The 26853-nt window shown below is 37.0% G+C and overlaps 1 protein-coding gene across 1 annotated transcript; it reads left to right on the plus strand.

Annotated features, from left to right (window-relative positions):
* The first annotated feature begins 16506 nt into the window (after positions 1 to 16506).
* Positions 16507 to 22048, plus strand: LOC116179699. The gene is made up of 6 exons (XM_031499519.1): positions 16507 to 16801; positions 16852 to 17101; positions 17147 to 17190; positions 21486 to 21605; positions 21762 to 21800; positions 21847 to 22048. Exons 1-6 carry the CDS (start codon positions 16750 to 16752, stop codon positions 21960 to 21962), a joined length of 621 nt encoding a protein of 206 aa, XP_031355379.1. The 5' UTR covers positions 16507 to 16749; the 3' UTR covers positions 21963 to 22048.
* The last annotated feature ends 4805 nt before the right edge of the window (positions 22049 to 26853 follow it).

Consider the following 26853-nt stretch of genomic DNA (forward strand, 5'->3'; position numbering starts at 1 on the left):
TTAAAATTATCGATCTCACGAGAAATTTTGGCTGCGTTAAATAATTAATTTTATTTAATTTCAATTGACGGTACGTCTTCATTTTATAAAACAAATCACAAAGTAAATAATAAGTTTTTATACTGGTAGCGCTATCTAACGGTAAAATTATAGCACCTCCGAAACCCATATCGAAATTATTTTCTTCAATTATCGATCTCACAAGTAATCTAACTCAAAATAGACTAGTGCCTGCACATCTACACTATAGCAGAAAGCTTTTAGTGAAAATTTGAAGTCTCTAGCTATTGTAGTTGTGGAGATCTAACGCGGACAGCCGGCCTGCCAGCAATAACGAATATAATAGCGTATTTTTTTCAAAAATGCGCTAAAAATTCTACCTACCAACATGGTGTAAGTTGTCGAAGATGTAAGAGAACGTGGCCCCTGGAATTTATGTCATCAAGCTTGTGGGTATAACAATGTAACTCTATTTGTTATTATTGCAGGCTTTCGATGATACCTGGCACAAAACTTCGCACGAAGATATGGGAATGTTTTCATATAAGGTGAGGAAGCGTCTTTATGACAAGAGATTTAGTCAGAACTACCGTACATGGGCAACTGAAAAGAACATTACGGTGAACTGGAAAGTGAAACTGTGCTTAATAAATAAATTATTTCTTAAATTATTGTTTAGTGATCCATTAAATTTGATCCACCACTGCTTTTAAATAAATGACATTTGATAGGTTACCAACATTATAAATGTTTAGTTTTGCACAGTCATTTTGGATCACCCGGTATACTTATACTGTGGCGCTGGTTTTTGCAAAAATGAGTAAGTAGGTATATCCGGCATTCTCATATTGAGGCAACATTTAAAAATGGAGTGCTTTAGTGCAGTGAACCAAAACATCGTTTATTTTTTTAAAATCTAAATAGTATACAGGGTGTACAGGGTGGTTAAATGCGTTCACTAGTTTCATTCCCCCACAAGTGCATCGTATCGTCTATGCAGTTTTCTTGAGTGCAAACTGAGTGACAGGGAAGACTTTTTGGTAAAATCTGAAATGCATAATTTGTCATTTTTTAAAATAGTTCTGGAATACTGCATCCCTCTCTTTTCTTTTCGAAGCTGCTACCTCTTCTCTCGGATTATTTAACTTATATCATATGTAGGTAAGTACTGGTTTCACCTTTAACTATTCATATTCAATACTTCACTTATTTTTATTTGCAATAACAATAATAGTCACAAATTCTTGAAGGTGTCCCAGACGTCTTTCAAGTTTTGTTGTGGGTGCTTGCGGTATTTTAATTGGTTTTAAAATATAATTTTGCTTTTTCCACCCCATTTTTCAATAGGTATTATAGAATTATACTTATATTATGAAGATTTTTGTTTTTGAAGAAAAAATCACACAAAACTGATTTTTTTGTATACGTAGCATAAATGGTGTTTAAACAATATAAATAGTTATTTCCTCCTTCTAAAGGGGTTAATGATTTTAAACAATATAAAAAAACAAAAATTTAAAAGACTCGGAGCTGTTTCCGAGGATTAAAAAAAAACCTTATTGACGCAGCGTTGTAGCTCAGTGACAGAGCGTTGGGCTACAAAACCGGAGGTCGGGTGTTCGAACCTGGGTTGAGGTGAATTTTTCATCTGTGGCGGAGATGGAAATTACCTTAGGCCAGTTCCGAGCATTCTACCGGCTGCTCCGAATTAGGTTTTCCTGCAGTTTTCCTAATTCGTAAGGTAAATACCGGAGTAGTATAGAACAACTTAAGACTTTCTGCAGGGACACTCTACAATTGAGCTTAAGCCTGTTGAGGGCCTAGAACAAAAGGGAAAATAAATAAATAAATAAATAAATAAGTAAATAAGTAAATAAGTAAATAAGTAAATAAGTAAATAAGTAAATAAGTAAATAAGTAAATAAGTAAATAAGAAATAAGTAAACAAGTAAACAAGTAAATAAGTAAATAAATAAATAAATAAATAAATAAATAAGCGATACAATTGATCTCGAAAATTTTTACATAATATTCTGAAACGCATTTCAAATATTTTTCTAAAAATATACCTCAAAATTTTCAATTTCTGAAGAACTGGTACCCAAAGTCTGATTAGTTAACAATCGTTCTCTCTCTCTCTCTTGCTCTCTCTATCAAGTATCTTTCATTCCGCATGATATATGTAGTTTGGGAAAACGACGCCAAATAATGATGGCTCTAGTGCTAGTGCGCATAAACAAAATGCAGAGTTCCCGCGCCCTTGAGCGATCAGCTGTTTTGTTTCCCTAATTGATTCACGTTATATTGTTCAATTGACACACAATGCGTTAACAATTCAGTATCAAATATTTTGTACGGGCTAACCAAATGACGAAATCGCTGACGAGCGCGGTAACTCCTTTTTCACTAGCGCCCTCATTATATCGTGTTATTTCCCTAAACATCAATTGTTTTATATCATATGCAAAATGTTATATACAGGCTGCTTCAAATTCGAGGGCCACCAGGGGGATGTAGGAGGGGGAGGTAGGTAGTTTAAATTTGGCAAAGTTGCGTATTTTGATGCTTAAAAAAATGCAGTCTGAAAACTGAAAAAATTCCGACTGCTTTCGGAGATATCCGGAAAAAAACGAAATTTTGCAAAATCATTTTTATTTTTTACTGAAGTTATTTAAAAAGATTTTTCAAAATAAATGTCATATTATTATGGCCACTTTTTTCCCTCTACAAGATGCAACTTTAATTTTGACGTTTCGTTTCCAGTCGACCATCATCAACTTTGTTTTTTCTTATGGAAGTCATTTTTACTTTTTGTGTCATTTGATAGAGAATTTTTTTCAGATTTCAAAAATGTAAACATCAGTATCTTTAATAAGAAATGGCGCTATTAATTCGTAAAAGCGCAAGAAACTACGTACGAACACTACCCAAGACAAAATTTTCTAGGCAAAAAAAAGATCTTTTAACAATATTTAAATAAATTATGATGTGTACATTTTTGAAATCAGAAAAAATTCTCTATCAAATGACACAAAAAGCAAAAATTACTTCCATAAGAAAAATCAAAGTTGATGATGGTTAGCCGGAGACGAAACGTCGGATTTAAAATGTAAAACTATCATCTTGTAGAGGGAAAAAAGTGTGTTTAAATTTTTTGTTAAATAACTTCAGTAAAAAATAAAAACGATTTTGCAAAATTTCTTTTTTTGCCGGATATCTCCGAAAGTAGTTGGAATTTTGCATCACAAAGCAAGGTCACTCCTTAGTTACATTACCAAAAAAAGCAGGCCATGACCTTGAACCACAAAAGCAGGTCATCGGGAAATACCCTTCATCAAGGCCACGACTTTGCATCACAAAAAGGTAGTGGGATGGTGCCCCTATTGTATTTATGAGTATTCGAACATGTTGAGAACCAGGAGCTGGAGATGGTACAAAGGGAATGTCGTAGAGGTGGACGAGATGTCGAAATTGGTCAAGATATGTCAATTTAAATTAAGAGCTATTACAATTAGTTTTTAATTTTTACTGTTCAATTGTTTTCACCTGAAATAGTCACTAAAAGCTATACGCAGCATCTTGAAACATCAAAAGCAAAGATAGGACGTTGTTGTGCGAAGTATACAGGGAGTAACAATAAAGCGTTGTTGTGTAAACAATGGCTTGTAGACTTTATTTCAGTCTAAACACCAAAAATAATAACGGAACCGCGTGTATACATGGAAACATTTCAATTTATTAAGTGTGAAGCTGGGGAATTATTTTCGAATAGACACAAAGTTGATTCATTTTGCTTGAATTAGAATTGTTTGTTATTACGTATTATTTTCTTGTTTGACTTTTATTGCTATTGTAATTCATTCAATTTATGGTTTAATGTAGGCACATCTGGTCGTTTGGGATAAAAGGTTTTGTTATCGGACGAGGTTAAGTTAACGCACGTATTTTTATGGTTGTTTGAAGCTGGTCTTTATAAAGTCTAATTATGATTGGCGGTGTTTCTGAAAGATTGTGGAAGGATATTATTTTACAGTGGTGTTTCCTTTAAATATTGGAATCATCGAGGCTAACTGGTTCGCGACGGTTGGAAGGTATGTTCGCTATTTATTTTATTCGGGCTGTCCGTCAGATTTTATTGACTGAAGACGTAGTTTGTCATTATTATAATAGATTTGTGCAGTAGCAAGATAAATAATCTTTGACAGTTTAAAGCGGTTTGTCCGTTTTTGGAAAAAGTCTGTCAAGTTTGAAAAAGCAAGCAATTAGTGAACCTTGAGTCCTTCTGTCAAGATTCTCTTTTTATTAAAGGTTAAAAGCTTTTTAGCGTCTGAACAGCCACCGGAAATTTTTATTTTATTTTTTATGTTAATATTTAATAATCAAGATCTGTGTGTTAAAGAAAAGTGAAGTTCAGAATCTGTCAGCGTTTGTGTGTGGAGTTAAGTGCGCCTGTCGCATGCCTGCGTGCGGGGTAATTTGTCCAAACAAGTCTTGCGAGATTTTCTTTCGAATTTTGTTTTTGTAAATCAGGGCTAACTTCTCATGAGCTTTGACCTAAAATTGGAAGAAGAGTATATGGCAGTAGCACAAGCACAATTTGGTTTGGGCGATCCTGCTTCCATGACCTATGCGCAGTTAGTGGAACTGTGTAAATATGACATCTGAAAATACACTTTTCACCCGTGCAATTACTTCTAGGGAAAAATAAGACGTTTCCTAATCTAAATTCATAAATGCTGTGACACTAAAAATTTTGCATTCAATGTTAGAAAATTGCTGAAGATGTAGTGCGCGATTTGATTCAAAGCGATTTATACTATGTAATCATGGAAGTGTAAATCGGGTATGAGTTAAGAGGGAAGGTGCAAAAACTTATTTTATTATCAGCGCACAAAATGAGCAGTTTATGTGTAGGAAGTAAGGGTCAAATGTGTAATAAAATGATTGCTTCTCGAGCGGCTATGAATCGAATCATAATAAAAAAAAGTCGATGATTACATGCAAAGGTTTAGCGCGCGGATCGTTGTTAAACAATTATCGGGACGGTCATGTAACTTCGCCATTATCTACATATACACGCAGTAGGCATTAGATGATAGAAAATCAATAGCTAAAGCCGGTTATTAACGCGGAATTATACAATTTTGATGTGTACACTATTGGGACAAGTGTTAGTCTGTTGATTTTAGAAGAAGGGCAATTCTGATAAGTATAGAGCAGAACGAGGACAAGGAATGCGATGTGCGTGATGAGAGATGTAAGTAAGGAAAAGGTATAAGGAGAGAGGTATGACCAATAAGACAAGTTAACCGAACCATAATACGTATTCATTTATTATTAGCGGGTGAACTAGCGTATGTAGTGTTGGATACAAACCCACGACATGTAATTAATGATAGTTAAAAATTGAAACTGCTATTGATGAGTTCGGTGTACGTACAAGATACTCTTGAATTCTTTATTACCCTAACTAGCTTTTAATTGAATCTCGAATCAAACTAGTATTTATTCTTGTTGAAATTATAATTACAAGAAGTATCGCTTTGTTCGATTCTCATGTTACAAAATTAAGGTAGGGGTTTCCGCGTGAATTATTTAACGAAATGTAGGTACTTCGTTTATGAAACGATTTATTAATATTTTTCCATTGGAACATGCTTTACGCTGTATGTAACGTCCATTTGTCGTTTTGCTGAATTAATTAGGCTCCCTTAAAATATTTAAGGGGATCGTTGAAATGTCCACGTATCGGAATTGGGGAGAGCTATATCGAAATCGAAGCGCGGTGAGTTTTCCTGCGAGCAGAAAAATCTAATCTTTGGCACCTGTTGCCTGTGCTTTTACCTTTTTGCACGTTTTTAACGTTTTCGCACTTAACATCAGATTTTGTTCATTTTGTCTTTCCAACCACCTTCGATATAAATAATAGTCGTTGATTCACATTTTTTACACGAAAGAGAGGGTGCATTCAAGTCAAATTTGGAACAGGTCGACGGAAAACGGCTATTCCTGTCAATAGCTACATCTCCCTGTGCGGTCTGCTGATCTTTGAGGATTCTCGTTTTCGAGCGGAGGGTGAACATACATCCACATCATCTTTTTGAGCCCCTTGTACTGCCTCCATGATTGGAATTGAGGAACAAGAGAGTCCGCTCTGCCAAAATAGAAAAACCACCCTGCGGTAATTTACAGGTGGGTGGCCTAACTTCGCTCGCGGTTCCACGCGCATTACTTCTCACGGGTTCACGCGAAAAATCTCACACCACTCTTCCTTTTTTTAGTGACACTCTATTCCAAGACGCAACACCAATAAAACTAATTTTCCACAATCGATGAAATTCATTGAACTCCACGTGTAGTATACAATCATGATGGGTCAGAAAAACTCACGCCACGTAGCAAGTTCGATAATGAAGATTGCAAAATAAACAAAATCTCCCTGTAGTCCGAAATAATCGTCACGACTCACTCGCGCCGCCAGCTTTCAATGGCATTTGGAAAGTCAGGACCGTATTTTAAGGCCACATACAAAACCGAGTCAAATAAAATCCGTTAACGGACACCTATTAACTGTTTATTCTGATTTGTCCACTTTTCTCCTGAAGATACTGTAATAGAACCGAATTTGCCCGCTAAAATTCGATTTAAATATTACCCAAACCCGCCCCTGGTGCGACGCTTTGTTTCGTTTCCGTGGAAACCGTGTTTTTTTCTTCTATGCCCAACATTCAAATGGGCCATAAACAAGGAAAGGTAATGATCCACATCGACTGAGTCGTCGATATTAACAATTTGCGTCTAGGATTTGCTTAAAAAAGGAAAATAGAAGGAGAAGTATTTGTGCTTTTGTTGATGGCAGACGTATGTGTGCTTTAGTGAAATGCAGTCGTAATTTGGTTTTTCGAATATTTACTGCGGCTGTTTCGATTGCAATTACAAAGGCGACGTATTCCTTTTTATCTTTACATTTATTGCATCCATCTAGTAATTATACGATCGTGTTAGATTATTTGCCAAATTAACGACATTCCAGTATAGCATGACCATTGTCATTTATAGCGTCTTCTAAATACAAATTGCTCTTTTGTAATATTGTGCTGAGCGTACTTTGAATTAAATGCATAGAGATTCTACGTAAATATGTTGTTTTCCAATTTACAGTACTTTGTTCCTAGCGCTGGTTTTGCTTGCCAACCCGCAATATGAATTACTGACCGATTTACGTGTTTTTATTTATATTTAGATACAGTATGTTCCCTTTAGGATGATATTTCAATACGAGAATGGAGAATTAAACGGTATAATAAATAGGTATTATTCGTCGATTCGTGGATGGTGCTGCGTGTGAAAACATCGATACTACATTTGAATTTGTAATTGAATTTTTTGCAGCACATCTCCTTTGCTTCGCATGAATATGTTACTGTTTATTTACAGAGTGCTTCATCTGGGGGCGAGTGACGTACGTTAGGTGGTTGATTGTTACATATTGTACTTGGCATTGAGAATTAATTATTTTATACGAATGTTGTGCCACGACATGTTGCTTTGTTGTGTTGTAATGTGATACTCCGTTCTGCTCCTACTATGTATTTGAACCGGGTAATTATGATTATTAATATTTGGCAGGGTGACTTGTTTCGAATATATACTGTGCTATATTTGATACCGATATTAATCTCGAATTGACGTAGCAGAGGCAGAGATTTATGTTTTGTGTACTGTTTTTTGTCTTAGAAAAGAGCCATCTTGCCGATATTGCTAATCAATGCGTTGAGTCGACCCTTGACATGTAAGGTCTGAATATTGAGTTTGAGTCAACATTTGTTATGCCAATGCACATACAGGGTGATTCCTATAGTACCTGCCACCGTTTGGGAGCGTGTAGGTGGTGCGTAGGGGAGTATTTTGATATAGGACACTTGGGGTCGGAAATCTAAAATAAGGGTGCCAGAGCCAAATTTACCTTCTGGAATTTCGCGCCTGTAGGTAGGCAACCCAACCGGCCGGCGGTGCACACGGAGCGATCTCAGGCGGCGATGTGTGGCTGACACTTGATCAGAATTTTGTTTAAACCCACGAAATCCCGTCTGCAACGACGCGTATCAAGTGAATAAACACTATGGCAATAGTATAATAATAGTTGGCTAGATGTAGGAAGTGCATTGAGAACAACGGTGGCCACGTTGAACACTTGTAAACGTTATTGCTTTTGACTGTCGTTTTCCCTCCTTCCCTCCCATGTCGCTTCCTCGCGCTAACTCGCTCTGCATCGCTCCGCGCGAAACGTCGGTCGGTTGGGTTGCCTACATACAGGCGTGAAATTCCAGAAGATAAATTTGGTTCTGGCGCCCTTATTTTAGATTTCCGACCCCAAGTGTCCTATATCAAAATAATCCCCTAGGCACCCCCTATACGCTCCCAAACGGTGGCAGGTACTATAGGAATCACCCTGTATGTCAACTGTCAACGCCTACATTAATTTTGTATATTTTGTTTATGATTATGTATGCGTTTGCGAGTTTGCCGATGTATACTCTGTTATTTTTGTTATGTCATGATTTGTCTTTTGATCGCTTACTGTCAGTACTCATAGAAGAGAGCCTGGAGTTCGGTCTTTTATAACCCGGCACTTTATAACTAGCGGGTGGAGAGGGAGAGGGAGAGGGAGAGGGAGAGGGGAGGGAGAGGAGAGGGAGAGGGAGAGGGAGAGGGAGAGGGAGAGGGAGAGGGAGAGGGAGAGGGAGAGGGAGAGGGAGAGAGGGAGAGGGAGAGGAGAGGGAGAGGGAGAGGGAGAGGGAGAGGGAGAGGAGAGGGAGAGGGAAGGGAGAGGGAGAGGGAGAGGGAGAGGGAGGGGAGAGAGGGAGAGGGAGAGAGGGAGAGGAGAGGGAGAGGAGAGGAGAGGGAAGGGAGAGGGAGAGGGAGAGGGAGAGGGAGAGGGAGAGGAGAGGGAGAGGGAGAGGGAGAGGAGAGGGAGGAGGGAGAGGGAGAGGGAGAGGGAGAGAGGGAGAGGGAGAGGGAGAGGGAGAGGGAGAGGGAGAGGGAGAGGGAGAGGGAGAGAAGAAGGAACAGTCGTAAGTGTCAGATCTTGACCCTATAGATAATTTAAATGTTACAGCGAATCTCAAACAAAAAGTACGGTGGCCATCAATCAAATAATAATTAATACGTATTACTGAGGATAATAAAACTGTTGCATCTTCCAAAACGCGTGACACGGAACAGTCGCGACAACAACAACTGCAAAATAAACAAAATCTCCCTATAATATGAACCAATCATGTCAAATCCCACGACTGGCCGCTGCCTTAAATTTTCAAACGCATTTAAATCGCCAGGGTAGTATTTCAGGACCACTCGCCCAAGTGACACAAGGAAAAAGTTTACGAATCCTGCCACTAGAACCATCCAAAATGGTCACAATCGAGAAATAAATCATAATCAGTAAAAAATAGAAGTTAAAATCTTGTCACTCCAGAGACACCCTTCGCCTTTCAAACTTCAGGGCTATGGTGGCAGCTGACTAGCTTGCACTTAGTCGTCTCCTGCGATACGCAGTGTCATCTGCTGATAGGGTTAATTTTTCTTATGTGCAATGGAAGGAACAGGTACTGTGCTTAGTGCTAGAAAAGTTCTTATGGATAACATAAAGAACAAAACTATCAGAATCTCCAGTGACAGCAGGGTAGCCTGGCGCTTTTATTATGCACAGGGCTATCAAAAAAAAACCTGCGGTTACTCGTGGGCATACTTTCTGGGCGCTGCAAACTAAACACGCACATGCACCGTATGTGTTTTGTAGAATCACCTCCTATCGTAATCCAGAATCCAGAATTGCGTCGAACATACCTCCAATTAGTAAGAGGGTTGTTTAGTTACAGTCACGCTTGATTTTGTACAAACTCCATATAGAGAGAGAAGAATTCCTGAAAAGAATGCATGAGATAACAATTGACTTAATAAATGGCTGCCACTTACGTATTTAATAAATGCAATTTTAAGCCTCCAATGTGGGAGAAAAGTGTAAAAACTCGGTCCAAAACTAGTTCGAGGATTTGTTTATTATTAAAGCTACATGAAAGAACTTTAGTGGCTGTACAACTCTTACCACGTGACCGTAGTATACAATTCTTTTCTAACTCGTGGTATTTGTTTGAAGTAACCCTGAAGAAATTGTTTTGAACGGTATTCAGTCGTTGATTAGTTTTAGAAAAGAGAAAAGCTTCCTTCTAAAATTAAGCCTTTGAAAAGTTATAATAAAATGTGTGGTAATCCGTCGGACAGATCGAGTAAAAATTAGCTTATTGCTTCATACCCTAATTACCGCAAGCTCCGAATACCTTCCCCGCTTGCTATCTCAGTAACAAGCTCGTGCTCAAATATAATCAGCAATTAATGTTATTTAAAGTGTTAATCGTCCCTATTGCATTTATTATTACCTACCTCCACCTTCGCATTCGTAACTACAGGCATAATGGAACTACCTTAGGGTGCAGTAAAAGTATTGAGTACCTAGTAATGTATGTGCAAATTAAGTATTGTTCCCACTGCTTAATGTGGATTATTGATTCCATTTCAGATCTCACTCTGTGCGTGTGTGCTATGCTATTAGTGTAAAGCACCCCCAACCAGTTTCCCCTATGGACAAGATTGCTCAACAATTCCTCTTTAGTCTCTCGCGACGATAATAACCCACTTTTTAAGGATATTCACTAATTTACTCTTATTATATTCACAAAATTACCCATACGAAAATAAATCGGAGGAGTTTCAAAGTTTTTGACGCCCTTTTAAAACTTTCACGGAAGTCCAAATTATAAATAATTGAGTTGCACAGCTAATAAATGGTGATCTATCGCCTTATTATGTGAAAAGTGCCTTTCAAATTAAAAGAACCAACATTTCTACGACGTCTTAAACAAACCTTGGTGGAAATGTTAAGAATAATTGGCCAAGCTAGATATAGTAGTTGTGTTGTTTCCTTACGTTACAAGGGTTGTGTAGGAGGATGTTAGACTGTGGTTAGCACGCACGTGCTGCTGGACCCTACCTCATACTATTTATGCCAACCCATCCCTTATCCCTTTACACCCTAATTCAACCTTACTTCGATATGAAGCAATATGTATATGTTACATGCGAAGTTTCCGAATGTCTGTACATTTAAGTTTCGAGTTAACAACAAGGGTGCAACTCAAACCTGTCGATATGAAGAAAAGGGTTCGGAATAAATTATATCCAATTGCCAATTATTATAAAATAGGTGAGAATTATTTCGAGGGTGATTGAGTAAACGAATCAACCCCGAAACGCAACAATAAAAATACGATAATCGGAGGGGAAAGTGATGGTCATCATCCGTTGACCGAACGCGAGGGCCGCTTTTCATGTAATCCATCCGGGCATGAAACAAAATAATTGCCAATTGTGTAATCTAATCCTTTACTAATTGATTTTTACCACTTTGTTTACGATCTCTCCTATATTAGTCCGTTAACTTATGCTTGTTGATATAAACGCGGAATCGCTTTCCTAAAATACAGGACGATTTACGTATTATTAATTTGACTCCAAAAATTTTTCTTTTGAAGAATCTAAATGTCAATTAAATGTTGAATAAGTCAGAAAATGTTAAAGATAGCTATAGGAACATGTAATATCAAAATATGCCATTTTCGATTCTCTATCTCATGCAATAGTAAGAAAATGGTCATTCCATTTAAAAAACTGAGTTTTTAGTCTTTGAAGTTTCTTAAATTTGCATCTTCATTACGTGCGGTCGTACGCAACTGAATATTTTCAATTACACATAATGCTTTTTGGCCTGAGTGTGAAGGAATAAAATTTTGTAATTAACTGTATATAATGTATATTAGATTTTGTAAACGTATCATTTGTTGTAAGTTTAAATTTAGAGTAGAGGGAAGATTTGGCCGAAGAAAGACGGTAATTTTTATCAGTGCCCAATAAAACCCAATCAAAGTGTAAATTAAGGCGACTGTATTTCAAGTTACTGCCAACTAATCGGATCGCTCAGCGCGAAAGAAATTGCATCATCAATTACGTGCAAATATACCGTAAGTAGTGGAAAATTTCCTAAAAAGTGAAATCACAGTAACGCGCAGTTAAAAGTGTTCACGAACTACTTGCTATTAAAGGACCAAAGGCTTAAGCTCGCATTTTGTTTAACGCTTGCGAGTTCTATCGCTAGCGTTTGTTTCTAAATTTGACCAAGAAGCAGTGACGATCTAAATAAAAACTCAAGTTACTGGACTCCATCTATCCGAAGAGACTATAGCGGAGGGTTGCCGATTTCAAAGCACCAGGACATCGACCCACTGAATCAAGAGACTTCATTCATAAGGTAAAATACAATATTCATTTATTCTAATTAAAATCCAACGGTTTACGTATTTTAAAACTCGCGGTCACCTTGCTATTTATTCTCTATGCACTGATAAAAATGGGTTACCATAACTATAACCGTTTCCAAGTAAACAATTATCAAGGTACCATCTGCATCCGCCATTTTTTCTTTACAGTCTAAATAACTTAAAAACCATCAAAGATAGATATCGGCATGCGGGTATCAAAAGAACTAAAAATTCACGTAGAATCCAAAAATGCAATAAAAAATAGAGGCTGCCATTTAAAATAACGAAGTTACGAGCTACTTCCGGTATTTACGGAAGTGCGACCATTTTGAATATATTTTGCATAGATGCGGCTTTCAGAGTTAACTTCTAAGTACAAATTTTCAAAAACCTACCTATTTTATTTTCCCAGAAACGTTTACCTAAAGCTCCCCAAACAAAAACAGTGTGTCTGTATGGAGGTGAGCCCTAGCACTTTTATATTATGCACGAGAGTTACGTATTACTTGTCTTAAGCTCCCCCCCCCTCCTTCTGGAAATATCTGGAAAATGTTGCAATCATTTTTAAAGAGCTTTGGGAATGTTCAACACCTGAATTAAATCTGGGATACGTGATGGTAAATTAAAACATGAAAACGCTACACAATTGAATACCTACCTCGATACAGTACCCAGACAGACATATGACGTTGACTAGAATTCTTGAGCAAGGATTTAACATCGCAACAAGAACCGTTTCGAGCAGCGAGTACCGAAGGACTCCAAACCAATCAGATGTTACCCAAAACGGCACTCGTTATGATGTTATATAGAAGTTGAACAGAAATCCGACGTTAAGGAGAAAACTAAGTTGAGTTTAAAATTATTCAAAGCGAGCTACAATTTTCATGAGATTGCACCATAAAAATCAATCACGTCTTGGGAACATTTAACACTGAAGGTGGATTGGGTTGATGGTGACGATTCCCGGTCACCTATACAACTTTCTCCTCAAGGTCGACTGCCGCCTGTAAAACGGAGTACCTGGAGTTTGTATCACCGGCGTAATAATAGGCGGCTAAGGAGCATAATCCTAGCCAAATTCCCCATTCCAAATACGGCCGGCGTATGGAAAATCTGTAAACGCAGGAATGTTATTTGTAAACCCCTGTAAAGAATACAATCCTTACGTTAGATGTCGCATGCCGCCATCCCCATCGATTGAAATTGTAATTCCTTCTTATATCCCATCTTGTCTGAGCTTCTCTGGTCTGTGAAGTTGGAGTGTCGACTTGAAAGGAATTAAGTTCCAAGTATCTCATAATTTTGTGCTAATTTGTGCTGCTAATTAAAAATTTTGTGCTCATCAGGTTAATGAATAATTCAACTTTTTCTGATGACACTTCAACTTCACGCTGGAGTGTCAACATCGATATTTTCAAATTTGATGAGCACAAAATTTTTAATTAGCAGCAAAAATTAGCACAAAATGAGCACAAAATTATGAGATAAATTTCATTGTCTATAATACGCACCTATATTATCCGTAACTTCAATTCTAGTAGGTTAAATAAAACCTGCAGACTTCACGTTATATCGCGCTGCATTTATCTCTTGGGTTTGTGCTTTGGTCAATTGACCTGACGGAAAGACACTTGTCGTTGTCTTGCTTGTTGGTTGCTTAAAGGTTTACATGGAATTAAACGGACCCCGGGTTACGAGCATGAAATTTATAAAACTGGTTAAAGGGTACCTTAATTACGCGTTTTCAACAAAAAAATTGCGAAACAAGCCCTAAATTTTTATTTGATCTTTTACTTCATACCATGATGATTTTTATGTTGGTAAGAGGGTGCGTATACCTTTGAATGCTTTACTTCAATTTCTTAAGAAGTTATGTTAACATTTTTTGACGATGTTTTGCAGATATTTTAATAAACGTTACAAATTTTAGAAAATGTTGATGTAAAACCACGCATCTGTCTCAAATTATATCATAATCTCAGTAAGTTTTGTCCATGCTTCATAATTAAAATATTCACCAATTCAAATCATGACGTAACTACATTTTAACTCTTCTCTTGTCGGGTGTTCAAAACTGTTGTTACGGAAAAGGGGACCCATAGAAAATTCAAGACTTTCCTCGTTCTCTTTTTGGATATGCAAGGCGGTCGAGGATAATCCGCGGTTCATACGGAGAAAGCGTTCGATACGGAAAAGGCGGCCCATAGAAGATGTGAGTGGTGCCCTTCCCCTCTTGGATGTGGAAGGCGGTCGAGGTTAATCGGCGGTTTGTACGGAAAAAGGGGTCCATATGAAAAAGGCAGCGCAGGAAAGATGCGAAAGGTGTCTCTTTCCCTCTCAAGCGTATAAGTTGACCCTCTTCTAGGGCTTTCTAACATAACATCACATTTTGATGAAGGTAAGTAAACTTTGTATTAAGATTGTAGACAATTTTGGGCTTCTTCCGCAATTTTTATTTGTTGAAAACGCTTAATTAAAGACTTACGCTCTAATTATTATTAATAATTTCATGATCGTAGCTTAGGGGCCGTATAACGCTTAGAGATTCAACTCGCTCCATAATACGGGGTTGTCTACACCACCTACAAAAAAAAACAAAATAATAGTATATTAAGTATGGAGAACGGTAAGGGATTTTTACCGTTCGAAGACAATTGTTTGGAGGAGGAGCGGAGCGACGACTCCAATTATTGTCTGAGAACGGTAACCCTTAACGTTCGACGTGCTTATAACATTTTTTGCGCGATCGAAATTAAAATTATGCAACCAATATAAATATGCACTAAGAAATTAACGAGCAGAATAAATTGAAATGATCGAAGTGGTATGGTGTACATCACTAGGTAACCAGTTTATTTGTCAAAACTGAAATTAATAATTTCTTGTGCATGTGTCTGATGTAGTTTGCTAGCTTTGCACTTCCGTTATGACTTTATGAGCGAGGTATTCGCCGGTGGCCGAATGGTATGTTGAAGATTTTACAGAACAAAATTGTAATTGGAATGGAAGAAAAACGAAAGCACATATTCAAACACATTGATCTCTATTGCTTCAGGTTTAAATGAAGAACGTGTTCTTTCTATAGGAAACATCAGCACAAATTGTAAGTTTAATGTAACAATAATTAAAGATTAAATGTAATGTAAGACTGTTAACATTGAACTGATTGTTTTTAAAAAGGCGTCGGTAAGTATTTTTGCTGTTCTGTTTTTAGATCGGTAAGTAATTTTGGCGTCGTCGTAATCATAGCAACTGGTAAATTCCACTTACTGTCATGGAAACACACATGGTAAATAGTCAGAAATGACCGATCGCGCAAAAAAATATATTTAGTTTTTTTAAAAATTGTCTAACTATTCCATTAAGTCTTGGACGGTCAATTATTTCCACTTTTCTCAAACAATCAAAGCGATTTGAATTTTAATTCTAATCATATTCCTGACTTCAAAAATAAAGCTATGCAGAAAATCATCACACTAACTAATTATACAATGAAAACCCGCTTACTTCGATTAACTCATAAAAGAACCTTTAAAATTTAGATAACAATAAATTACATGTGTAACCCATTAATCAATTGAACTACGAATGTTTAAATTACGATTAACATTTGAATAAGCCCTTCAGCAGTTTGCTGTGGCTAGCACAGATACCACCCGCACACCTACGCATGCGAGATTCTGCCCTTTTATGTCTAAGAATATATGTACCAAATTTGGCTCAGGGACGGTTATGACCCGACTGCCGTGGTAATACTCTTGCAGGCCCTCGTTTATGGGGGGTGGGGGGTATCATTGTGCAGCTCTGCACCTACCCCCCCCCCCCCCCATAAGTAGCAACCCAGGGTGGATACAGGATTCTTCTGTATGAGATATATTTCCATTCAATTTTATTTGTTCTAACTGATGGTGTGGTGTTGGACATATGTTATTAAGTTATAGGCTACATTTTGTCGCTATTTGTAGCCGTATGATTCAACGTCCATTATTTTATATTCATTTGTTCCCATTTGATATCAAATCATACAAAAGTGCGGTTTTTATTTACGCTTTTATAATTAAGTTCCGTTCCCTTATTCTTATTTCAAGGCGGATTTATTAGGCACTCTTTTCCTACCCAGCTCCCGTACAATTCAATTTCAGTTGACATTATTGTAACGAGTGTCACTCTTCCATTCACAGGGCAACATAGTTATTGCTAGATACAAAACTCTAATCATATTTACCTACAAAACTACCACACTTCCGCGGGGCAGCCAAACCACAAATCATACGATAAAGAGAAATATCAACACAAAAAGCGAGCAGTGTATTATTGAAATTTTCTCGACTATCCCGAGTTACAAAATTCGAAAATTAGTATGTAGAAAAAAATGTGCGTAATTCCGTTTGTAACGATTATAATGTGCGCGTCACTCGCAGCAGGTACGCCTTACCTTCTTCGTAAAAATGATCTTTAATTTTTCAATTTCTAGGGAATTCCTGCGAACGGCTACTTTCCCTTTACGAAAGTTTCGAGTGTGGACCGAACGACGTCATCGAAAATGTTGCCACTTCTTACTACTGCGCGACGTCGCCTTATAAAACTGAATATGCGGAAAAATTGTGTTATTTTAAGGGACGCTTTTATCGAAATGGGGAAACCCTTCCGCGGCGGTATGCACGTACTGTTTTTGAAGACGTTTGTGACTATACTTGTCGAATATCCGTCGAGTTGGGTTTAGGGTAGGTATAATCGAATGCTAAGTATTTTCTTAAGGATTCTTTTAGACCTTACTTTGAATACGGCAACTGTGACACTAATGAAACCATAGGTAAGTGACCTGTAATTTCATCAATGATACCAAACTTACCCCGATCTTTATTAAAACATTTGAAATTTATTATACACGCATTCGGTAATTGCAAAAGCAACATTTTTAGATAACCGAGGATTTTTTAATGAGTGTTTTAAATTATCCACAGAGCTATGATAAATTGGTTGTCTGTTAAATAACGACTAGTGTAGTAAGTACTTTGATCGAATTCTTGTAACTGGATGGTAATTAGATACATGGGTGTTTAATTAGATTTTCGTAGTTGTACAGGGTAGTTTCATTATAGGATAGGTTTCTCTAAAATTTGGTCTCGCTATTGTTTCTGGGTCAATGATTTTTGGGTCAATGAGAAAATTTGGTAGCGCCAGTCTGGTGGGAGATAAGTCAGAAATAATGGATCATACGTGTCGGTTTTTGTTGAGTTGAATCCGTTTCATGACCTGTATGAGGACTGCTTACGCTGCGAGTAAAAAAAATCAAATCAATCAAAACAGGCTCAATAAAGTCTTAAATACCTTGATACTGTCAATGATTCCAGAAACCAGTTTTACACCTGCAATGTCCAATGCAAAAAACGCACAAGTCATAATCATAAGCACTAAACTGACCTCTTCTCAGGAAACTCAACTTCTTTAGTTCATCACACAATCTCAACTATTTTAATTTTGTTGACCTACTTATAACCTTTTAATTCAATAAATTTTCCTTTTATGAACGTTACTGACCAACAAACTAACTTGACTTTAATTAACAAACAACACTTCGATTCCACTTCTTTTATTATTAAAGTAAGCACACTTCTCCTATCTAAACACGCACCTGCGAGAAACATCTGTTTACAGAATTAATTAATTTTAAGCGATAAAGCAACTCTTATCTACGAAAAGAGAAAAAAATGAGATAAATTTATCAAATATTACGCAAATAATTTTCCTTGTTTTATAAACGTAAATTCTTATCAATTAAAAACAAGATAAACAAACCACACTACGACTAAAAAAAATTAGACATCGTCCATACTACAAAATTTACACAGCAGTATCTAAAAGCGCAACAGAGTGGGTGATAGGTCCCAGACCTCACTGAAGGAGAGCTAGTTTACGTAATCCAATCCTGAGCGCTTGAATCTCGCCACCCAGGTTATACGTTATAGTATACCCTTGCGGCATCCACCATCGGATCAGCGGTTGTCCGGGACTGGACTGGATAGTAATGGATCTTTATTTGGCATGTTACACAAAATCTAGCATCTATTGCCGTGGGTTATCCTTGTAAGCCTCCCTAACGACTGTGTTTGCTCAAATCGTGCTTCCTTTTCCGTGCTCTGCCACGGATGTTTACAGGATCTCTCAGTAATTTACAGCACAGACCTGCTCGTAAGACTCAGCAAGGGTATTAACTGCATCTTGAAGACACTCTGATTCTCTCCTGAAGATGGTTTCTCGAGTTTTCTCCGAAGAGTTGCTCTTCGGTTCAGGAATAGACATGCAGTTTCTTTTTCTTAGAGTTTCGTTATGATTCGGCCACCTGCAAGCCTGATTGAGGGGTATCTAAAGACCTGCTCTACGATATACATAAAACAGTCGTATTCTCAATTCTAGAAAAACCGGCGAAGGTTCGCCACAGGGGCTATTCGGTACATTGAATTTTGGTCAAGCGGTTAATTGAAAGTCGGAATTTTTTCGTCGGAAAATGACACTGATAAATAGATCTAAATTCACTTCTAAAATACTGTAAATTTTAGTTTGCGAGACATTTAGGTGTTTTAAGGAAGAATTTGTTCCGCCTGGGACAGTTTCGTCATTTATGTAGGGCAGATAAATGCATTTGTTTTAGTAGATAATAATAAGTAAATATTATTGTACTTAACATAAATTTAATTGCGTGATTTATTTATTTACAATTAACGCTCTCGAGTATTCTAGAATGTTCTCCAACAAGCACGACATATTTCCCGGAAAGATTGCATCACATGCGCCTTCGTTCTTTATCGCCGATGATTTTTATTTTAATGTCAACGGTCAACGTTGCTTTGTATAGGAATTGTTGGATATTTTGTTTAAATTGATCGCCTTGTAATTTGTTTATTTAATTGTAAAAGTGAAATTACGTGTTAAAAAGTAGAAACATCTGGTCGTGTTTGCGCGTTGTATGAAAAGATTTATCTGGTAATCGCGATAAAAACATTCGTTATCGCGTTGCGTAAGGTAAAATTGAATTAGTTTCAAGATAAGCACGTGTTATTGCTAGGGTTTTCTCAAAAGCGGTACCGTGCTTTAGCGGCCGTCAATGTACCGTAACGTTGCCGCGTAGTATATGGACACTGGTTTTCAACCGAACGTTAACACACACGGTAACGGTCTTAATTGAAGCGGGAACCAGTACGGCGGTAATAGTTGTGCAACGTTTTATACTATAATCATACAATGATACTTCAGTTTCAGACTTTACGTCTATCTCCTATCGCTTCGACGACCGCTCTTTTCTCACCGCTTTTGTGACGTCACTCACCGTATTTTAACGGCCGTAAGACGGCACCGTAGCTTGTCTCGACTTACAGTTCACTTACGACACAAAGATTAACTCACTCTTAACACAACTATCTTTCCTCTATAAAATTATATAACTGGGAAGATGAACTGTTTTGCAAACTATGCTCAAAGTACGGCCATAAACTCGATTCACGTCTTCACCTAAAAAGAGTCACGATTAGCGTCCGGTTCGATTATTAAAAACCATTACCCTCTCCTTCCTTAATAAAATACTGCGCCGTCGAAGGAATTAATATCTGCTTACTTCTGTGATAATTACGTGCTCATCTTTAAACTTGCAAGTAATTAGCTTACGCCGCGATAAAGCGTCTTATCGAAAACGGTCAGAGAAAAACATGAGATAAACTTTTACAAATACAACGCAGATAATTCTTAATGTTACTTAATCTCAAAAAATAAAGATAACAATTATTTAAACAAAATCAAACATTAATTTCGATACAACACATTGATTTGAAATCAAAAGAAATATGATCGACATTGGGTTTAATCTCCAATAGACAACCACATTTAACGTCGACAGTAATTGGAATGCACATACAGGGTAACCCATCATTACGGTAGGTGGCGGTAGGTCCTTAATGTTTCCTAAAAATTACCTTAAAATCGCCTAGTAAAGTTACACTTCCAAGACTTATATACCTACCCTTCATTCACCCTCCAGAGATGCTGCCTTAATATGGTCTACTAACGAAACTAATTTAAATGAGTGTGCTCAATGTTTAGCAGTTAAATGCACCCGTAATTGCCTACGAATATGCTTTTCGACGAGAAATGCTAGTTTTTCCTTGCGACCGGTCTTCTTATAACGGGCGATCAAAAATGAGTTGCTGTCGAGTCGCCTTTGGAAGTTCAAGTTAAGTACGATTTCCCATGTAAACAAAAGTTCCAAAGGTGACTCGACAGCAACTCATTTTTGATCGCACAGTATAGCTTCAGGTGTATCAAGGACGTTACGTGCATTACGGATAATAGCACGACGCATATAAATAATGCGAACAAACCGGCTCATAGTAGTCTTTGGAACCTCGAACAGGCGCCTGAAATCACTTGAGAGCCCTTAAAATGCCTTAATTTAATACCAGACTCTCGGAAAGCGTTTAAAATCATTTACGTGCAGAATCCAAAGGCGATTAACCGCCCTTAACGACTTTAAAAGTGTACACGGTGGCCAACTAAGAATGCGAGGTATTGTATCTGAGAATCTATCCATCGTAGAGGCTTGCGGTGAAAAATTTTTTACTAAAACGGCCACGAGCAAAACCTGGAAAATATTTTTTAGTTTCTGAAATGACCGCTAGGGAGCGTTACTGCAATCTGGAATCTAAAAAAGTGATGTTTCTGTGAATTCCGCTATATTAACCTTACAAAAAAATGTCCGGTCTTTGAAGACGATGATCATCTGAACCTTTTTTGTTTGACAATTAGCATTGATAACGCCAGTTTCGACAGAACGCGGCCCCACTTACGCCGAACTAATGTGCACATCTTTGAACACCTGAATAACTAGTTAACTGTTTTAACAGCAACAAAAAACACGCTCGCCCGACAACAAAACCTCTTATCGTAAACGACCAGATGTGCCTACATTTAAACAGGCTATTTCACGTTTTATACGACATGTTAACCTTCTTTGTTTGACCGTTTGCCGCTATTGCCGTCGATGGCGCTTATGCATTGAGAGCAATTAGGTGATAGGTGTACCAACATTTTTGTAATGTTAATTATCTCTTTTGGCAGATGTCGTGGAAGGAGAATGCATTCATGATGCGCTAAGTAACGTGGATTTCTTCAATTATGATTGGGCTCCAGTTTTCTTCACAGGGGATCAGTGTCCCTTCTTTTGGATTGCCGATGAGCGTAAGTAGCATTGTTAATAAAACGCAAATTCCAGTAAAGCAAGACAAATCTGTCAATTTGAGCTACAACTTACATTAAGTTGGTTTTTGATGCACGTTTTTCTCAAGCCTCCTGGAAAATATATGAATCTGGTGATAGTAATCTAATTTTTTATAGCTTCCGATTTGACTTCTGATGATTGCTCCGAGGATTCAAGTAAGTAAAGTTTGTCGTTGCTAAAATGTTCTAATCCCACTTTCAGGAACCTGTTGCAAATATCTTAACTACACCATAAAAGCGGGGAGGAAATTTCGACCTACAGACTTAGTTGAATGCGACTGTACATGTCCTCCTATGACTGAATGTATTCACATCTAAGGCAGTTTTGTACTGAGTGATCTAAAATGATCGCACTTGAAATCACTCACTTCTAGAGATCAGTAGTAAAATAGTCATAGATGTAATTTTGAAGTTTTATTTTACATGTTATAAACACTAAGGGATGATTAAGAGATATTATCATCTTCACCATCATACCACCGTCAGGATTCGTTCATTAAAAATTTTCCAGCACGAGGTTCCGCGGATAAGGAAAATTTTTGGTAGTGAATGTGTTTTGGGAGTGTACTGCGACGGATCTGGTGAATGAAAAGGAATTCTGCTTTCTGAAAAATAACGAATTTAGACTGGGTCTGGAATACGGGGGAATTAATGGTCAGGTCTGTATTAATATCTGTTTATGGATTCTGTTAGGCAAAGTGATCAAGGTCTGGGAAAAAATCTCTGGTCAAAATCAAAATCAAATGCTTATAGGTACAAGGAGAGTGGGAAATTAAGAAGGGATGTAGTTTCAAAGGATGGGGACGAAGGCAGGCGACATCTAACGGAGGAATTCTACAACATTATTTATAGGGCGTTAACAAAATTTATACGTTACCCATTCTTGACTTTTCTTGCAACAGACGAGCAGATTTATTGATCCTCGGATTCGACCAACGATGATAGGACTAACCTGGTGGGTGCAGTATTAAAAATTCAAGAGCTTTGGAAAGAAATTGTCGTAGAAAAGATTCAGAGGTTTGGAAAGTTTCACTAAATACGATGGAATCGAACCTCAATCCATCAGAAGGGAGGTGTGGAAACGTTGAGTGACGGAATACCTTCCAAAGGGAATGATCATCCGATCCCTTGAAATTGAGGACGCTTGTCCTTATTTTGGGTCGAAAACATGCCGACGAAATGCTGGAAACGTGGCATCTTTTCGAAAGAGCTTTCCCTCTCTACAAGGTTAAATTTATAGGGTAGAGAATCTGCAGAGAACACAAATAAAAATGACATTGACAATGTTTCGGGAAAAGGATTCGAGCTGTAGATTGGAAATGACAACGCATTAAATACACACGAGAATCAATTGTTCTTTGAACGTGGTTTTTCCGAACGATTGATCTGTGTTTAGATTGTAAGAAGCGAGACTCTATCATCAAAGTTTGTGATTAAGGGGTTTATAAATTATTTTGAAACTTTTCCACCATTAAAAGGAGAAATTTTCACGAAATTAATTAATTCATGTTTTTCGGATACAGATGTTTAAAGCAATTTTAATGTTACTGACGCGAACTACACAGGCCAGTCTCGTTTTGGATTCACTAGCAGTGAAATAACTACACTGAATTTTTTAATACTAGCTGTTAATGGTAGAGAAAATGTACTGGCGTGCTTAATTACTTTGTCCTTGGTCAATATACCGTCGATTAATTCATGCTACTAAAACTTGCGTATTTTACGATAGTATTTATTTCGTACGATTACAAAATAATCCTTCCTTGTAATATAATAAACTGACACATTCATTTTTTAACTTCCTCTTTGCAACATCATGCTCTCACGATCGAAGGACCGGATTCTTTCCAAAACTTTACCGGATAATCACCGCCACTGAACAAATTTACTTTTTGCATGGCACTGCTTGGTCTGATAACCCAGTTCCGAACGAATGCAAAATCTTACTCTGGACAACGCACTAATCTAAATCTAAATCTTCTGGAATAACCTCTTACTGATTACTGATTAATTGAAGAAGGCTTCTAATAATTTAGTAAACCCTTTTTTCTTAAGAGCAAATCTCATTGGTGGTACCCCCCGAAATGTATATATTGTATATTATGTATCACGCGCTGAATTTTCTGCAAATTTGACAAATCTTACGATGACCAAACGGTCATTTCGCAATTTCAATCACGTAACCCTAAATAAGATAACTGAATCTAATCCAAACCCCGGACATACGGGCGACACCTATTTTCGGAACTAATTATGAGGTCGCTGCGTATATACTGCAGCTGTGACCGTTTAACTTAAATGCAACACCCCAAGTTGGGCGAGCAAATAAAAATGCAGTGTGTAATTTTAAAACTTAAACTTTAACGTAGAAACGTGCGTCTTCTAAATTTTCAATGGACAGCAACTCGGTCTCAATATTACTCCAGTATTTAAACGGACTTCCCTCCTTCAACAAATCGAAATTTCTTATCGAATTATCGACGCCTGGCAACTCAATAAACCAATCACCTTCCTATAGGACGCTTTCTTCAGTCACGTACGCAAACTTTATGCGAAATTATCTTATCTCAAATACAATATTTTCTACGAAAACAAACAGTTCCTTCCCCATTAAAGGGCAACCTTACCTCTAGATAATTGCATCAATATTTTGTAAAAGATAATGAAAATACCCAAATCTGAACTGTCACAAATGAATAAACAACATAAATTGATAACGAAAAAGAGCTAAAATTTTCCTATCCTTAGTAATTCTAGGAACTAATCTTTTTTACAACGAAACAAATAAACATCTTGATACGGGCTAGGTACCCAAAATCGTTTTGTGTTTAACCGTAATTTCACGAGATTATAGCACGTGATTTATAATTCACTTCAGGTGCCTGAACCTAAACCTCAACGTCCAAATCGACCTACATATAACAAAAACAACCGCCAATTCCACCAACTACTTACGGACCTTTACAATTCCACCAAATATAATATATTGGAACTTTTTAGTGGTTCCGAACTACCATGCCTACGGGCCTAAAAATTGTACTTATCTTTCGAATTCTCAAGAACTAATTGCAAATTCGGCATTTCCATGTTAAACGATCATTAACCAGGTTTCGTTGATATCAGAATTTATTTTCTCACCCCACGGTGCGCCATCTTGGGATAGAAATTTGGAAAAATTAAAAAAAAATGGAAACTAAAGCAGTCCTGGGGACTTTTATAGGGGCAGCACCCCGATTTTTTTTGGCACAACACACCCTGTATACTTAATGAAGTAAGCAAATACCCATCAGGCATTCTTGGCCCTAGGTATTCTTCTATTGTAATTTGTAGAAAAACAAAAGATGGGGAAGATGACAAAACGTTTTCAGGAATCATCTAGTTACTAGAGCATAACAATTTTAATAAATAATCACTGGCTAATTTAATATTTACAGATAGCGATATTTGTTTTAACAAGATTTGCGTGACCTCCATAGGAGGAGATTTAAACGGAAAGCATCAAAAGTATGCATCAAATTCATGACCAAACAGTTATAAAAAGTGTAAGAGAGGTGCGATCACCATTATTGACTTCCAGTGCAAACATTACAACATTATTACGAAGTCGGTGCAAGTTGTTTGCCCTTAATACACTTTACCAACACAATATTACATTAAACTAGTACGGCTGTACCTCTTTAACTCGATTTAGTGCACGTTGTATACATATCGTGGAACAGATTGCAGTTTATTACGAAGACTATGAATTATCTTCGCGAAACATGATGTTGACTTTTAAACTAACTAGAGCACATGCGATCTTCCACTACTCACGTAATTGCAAATTTCTGCTAATATCTATTATTTTATATGGGCGCTAACAGTATCCAATTATATGATAGGGGGAAGGTAAGTTTCGTTGGGCTAATTTAAATGCGCGCAAAACTGGCAGCTGACAACCTTTAGATAAATAGTTCGAATCACTTCCAAAGTTTTTAAGTGAAAAGGACAAGCGCGGATAATTTGTCCTGATTAATTACCGCCGATAAAAATTCTTTACGAGTAAACGTCGAAAATTACATAGTTTTATGCATTCCTTTTGGTGAAGAAAAAAACCCCGGTCTAGACATTGTACTTAGACATTCCAGGCGCATTGCTTACTACATGCAAAATGGAAAAATGGTATTGTCGCATTACGGATTTTTGAAGATGCGACACTACGCTTGCAATTGCATGGATTGCTCATATACAGGGTGTTTTTTTGGGAGCTTTAGTTAAAAGTTTCTGGGAAAGTAAAATAGGTAGGATTTTGAACATTTGTACTTAGGAGTTACTCTGAAGGCCGAATCGATGTAAAATATTTTCAAAATGGCCGCACTTCCGGAAACACCGGAAGTAGATAGTAACTTCGTTATTTTAAATGGCAACCCCTATTTTTTATTGCTTTTTTGGATTCTACGTGAAATTTCAGTTCTTTTGATACCCATATGTCATATCTGCCATTTATGGTTTTTAAGTTATTTTGACTTTAAGAAAAAAAATGGCGGATGCTGATGGTACCTTGATAATTGATTACTTGAAAAAGGTTATAGTCATGACAACCCATTTTTATCAGTGCATAGAGAATGAATAGGGCTTTCTTTTACTGTACTTAAAACAAAGTTAAGTTGCGTACAACCGCACCTATGGAGATCCAAATTTAAGAAACTTCAAAGTCTATAAACTCAGTTTTTTTAAAATGGAATGACCATGTTCTTAATATTGCATGAGATAGAGAATCGAAATTGGCATATTTTGACTATACATGTTCCTATAGCTATCTTTAACAGTTTCTGATTTATTCCCATTCCATTGAATTGATCTCGGAATTGATGCCATTTTTTTCGCAATTTCTTTTTAGTAGTTGGCCATGATTTTATAACAATCGAATTTTAAACAAATCAAGGAATGGATTCTTTAATACCATTGATTCTAGTTCTAGTCTAAATAATTCATTAATAAATAACTCATTTAATAAGGATATAGGACAGAAAATTTTTGAAAAATCTAAACAGAGGCGTTCAACTGAATTTCTTAAACAACGTATAAGTCTGGAAATTAAGAGAGGTAATGCGATATCTGTTCTAGCAACAATTCCATACCAAAAATGTTTCAACAAAGTTTTTTATATTTTGCATTGAATTTATTTTGTTAATCTTGCATTTGCAATTCAATTCATTTTCTTAAATAT

The sequence above is a fragment of the Photinus pyralis genome, unplaced genomic scaffold (assembly GCF_008802855.1).
Source record: "Photinus pyralis isolate 1611_PpyrPB1 unplaced genomic scaffold, Ppyr1.3 Ppyr1.4_LG8, whole genome shotgun sequence".
NCBI lineage: Eukaryota > Metazoa > Arthropoda > Insecta > Coleoptera > Lampyridae > Photinus > Photinus pyralis.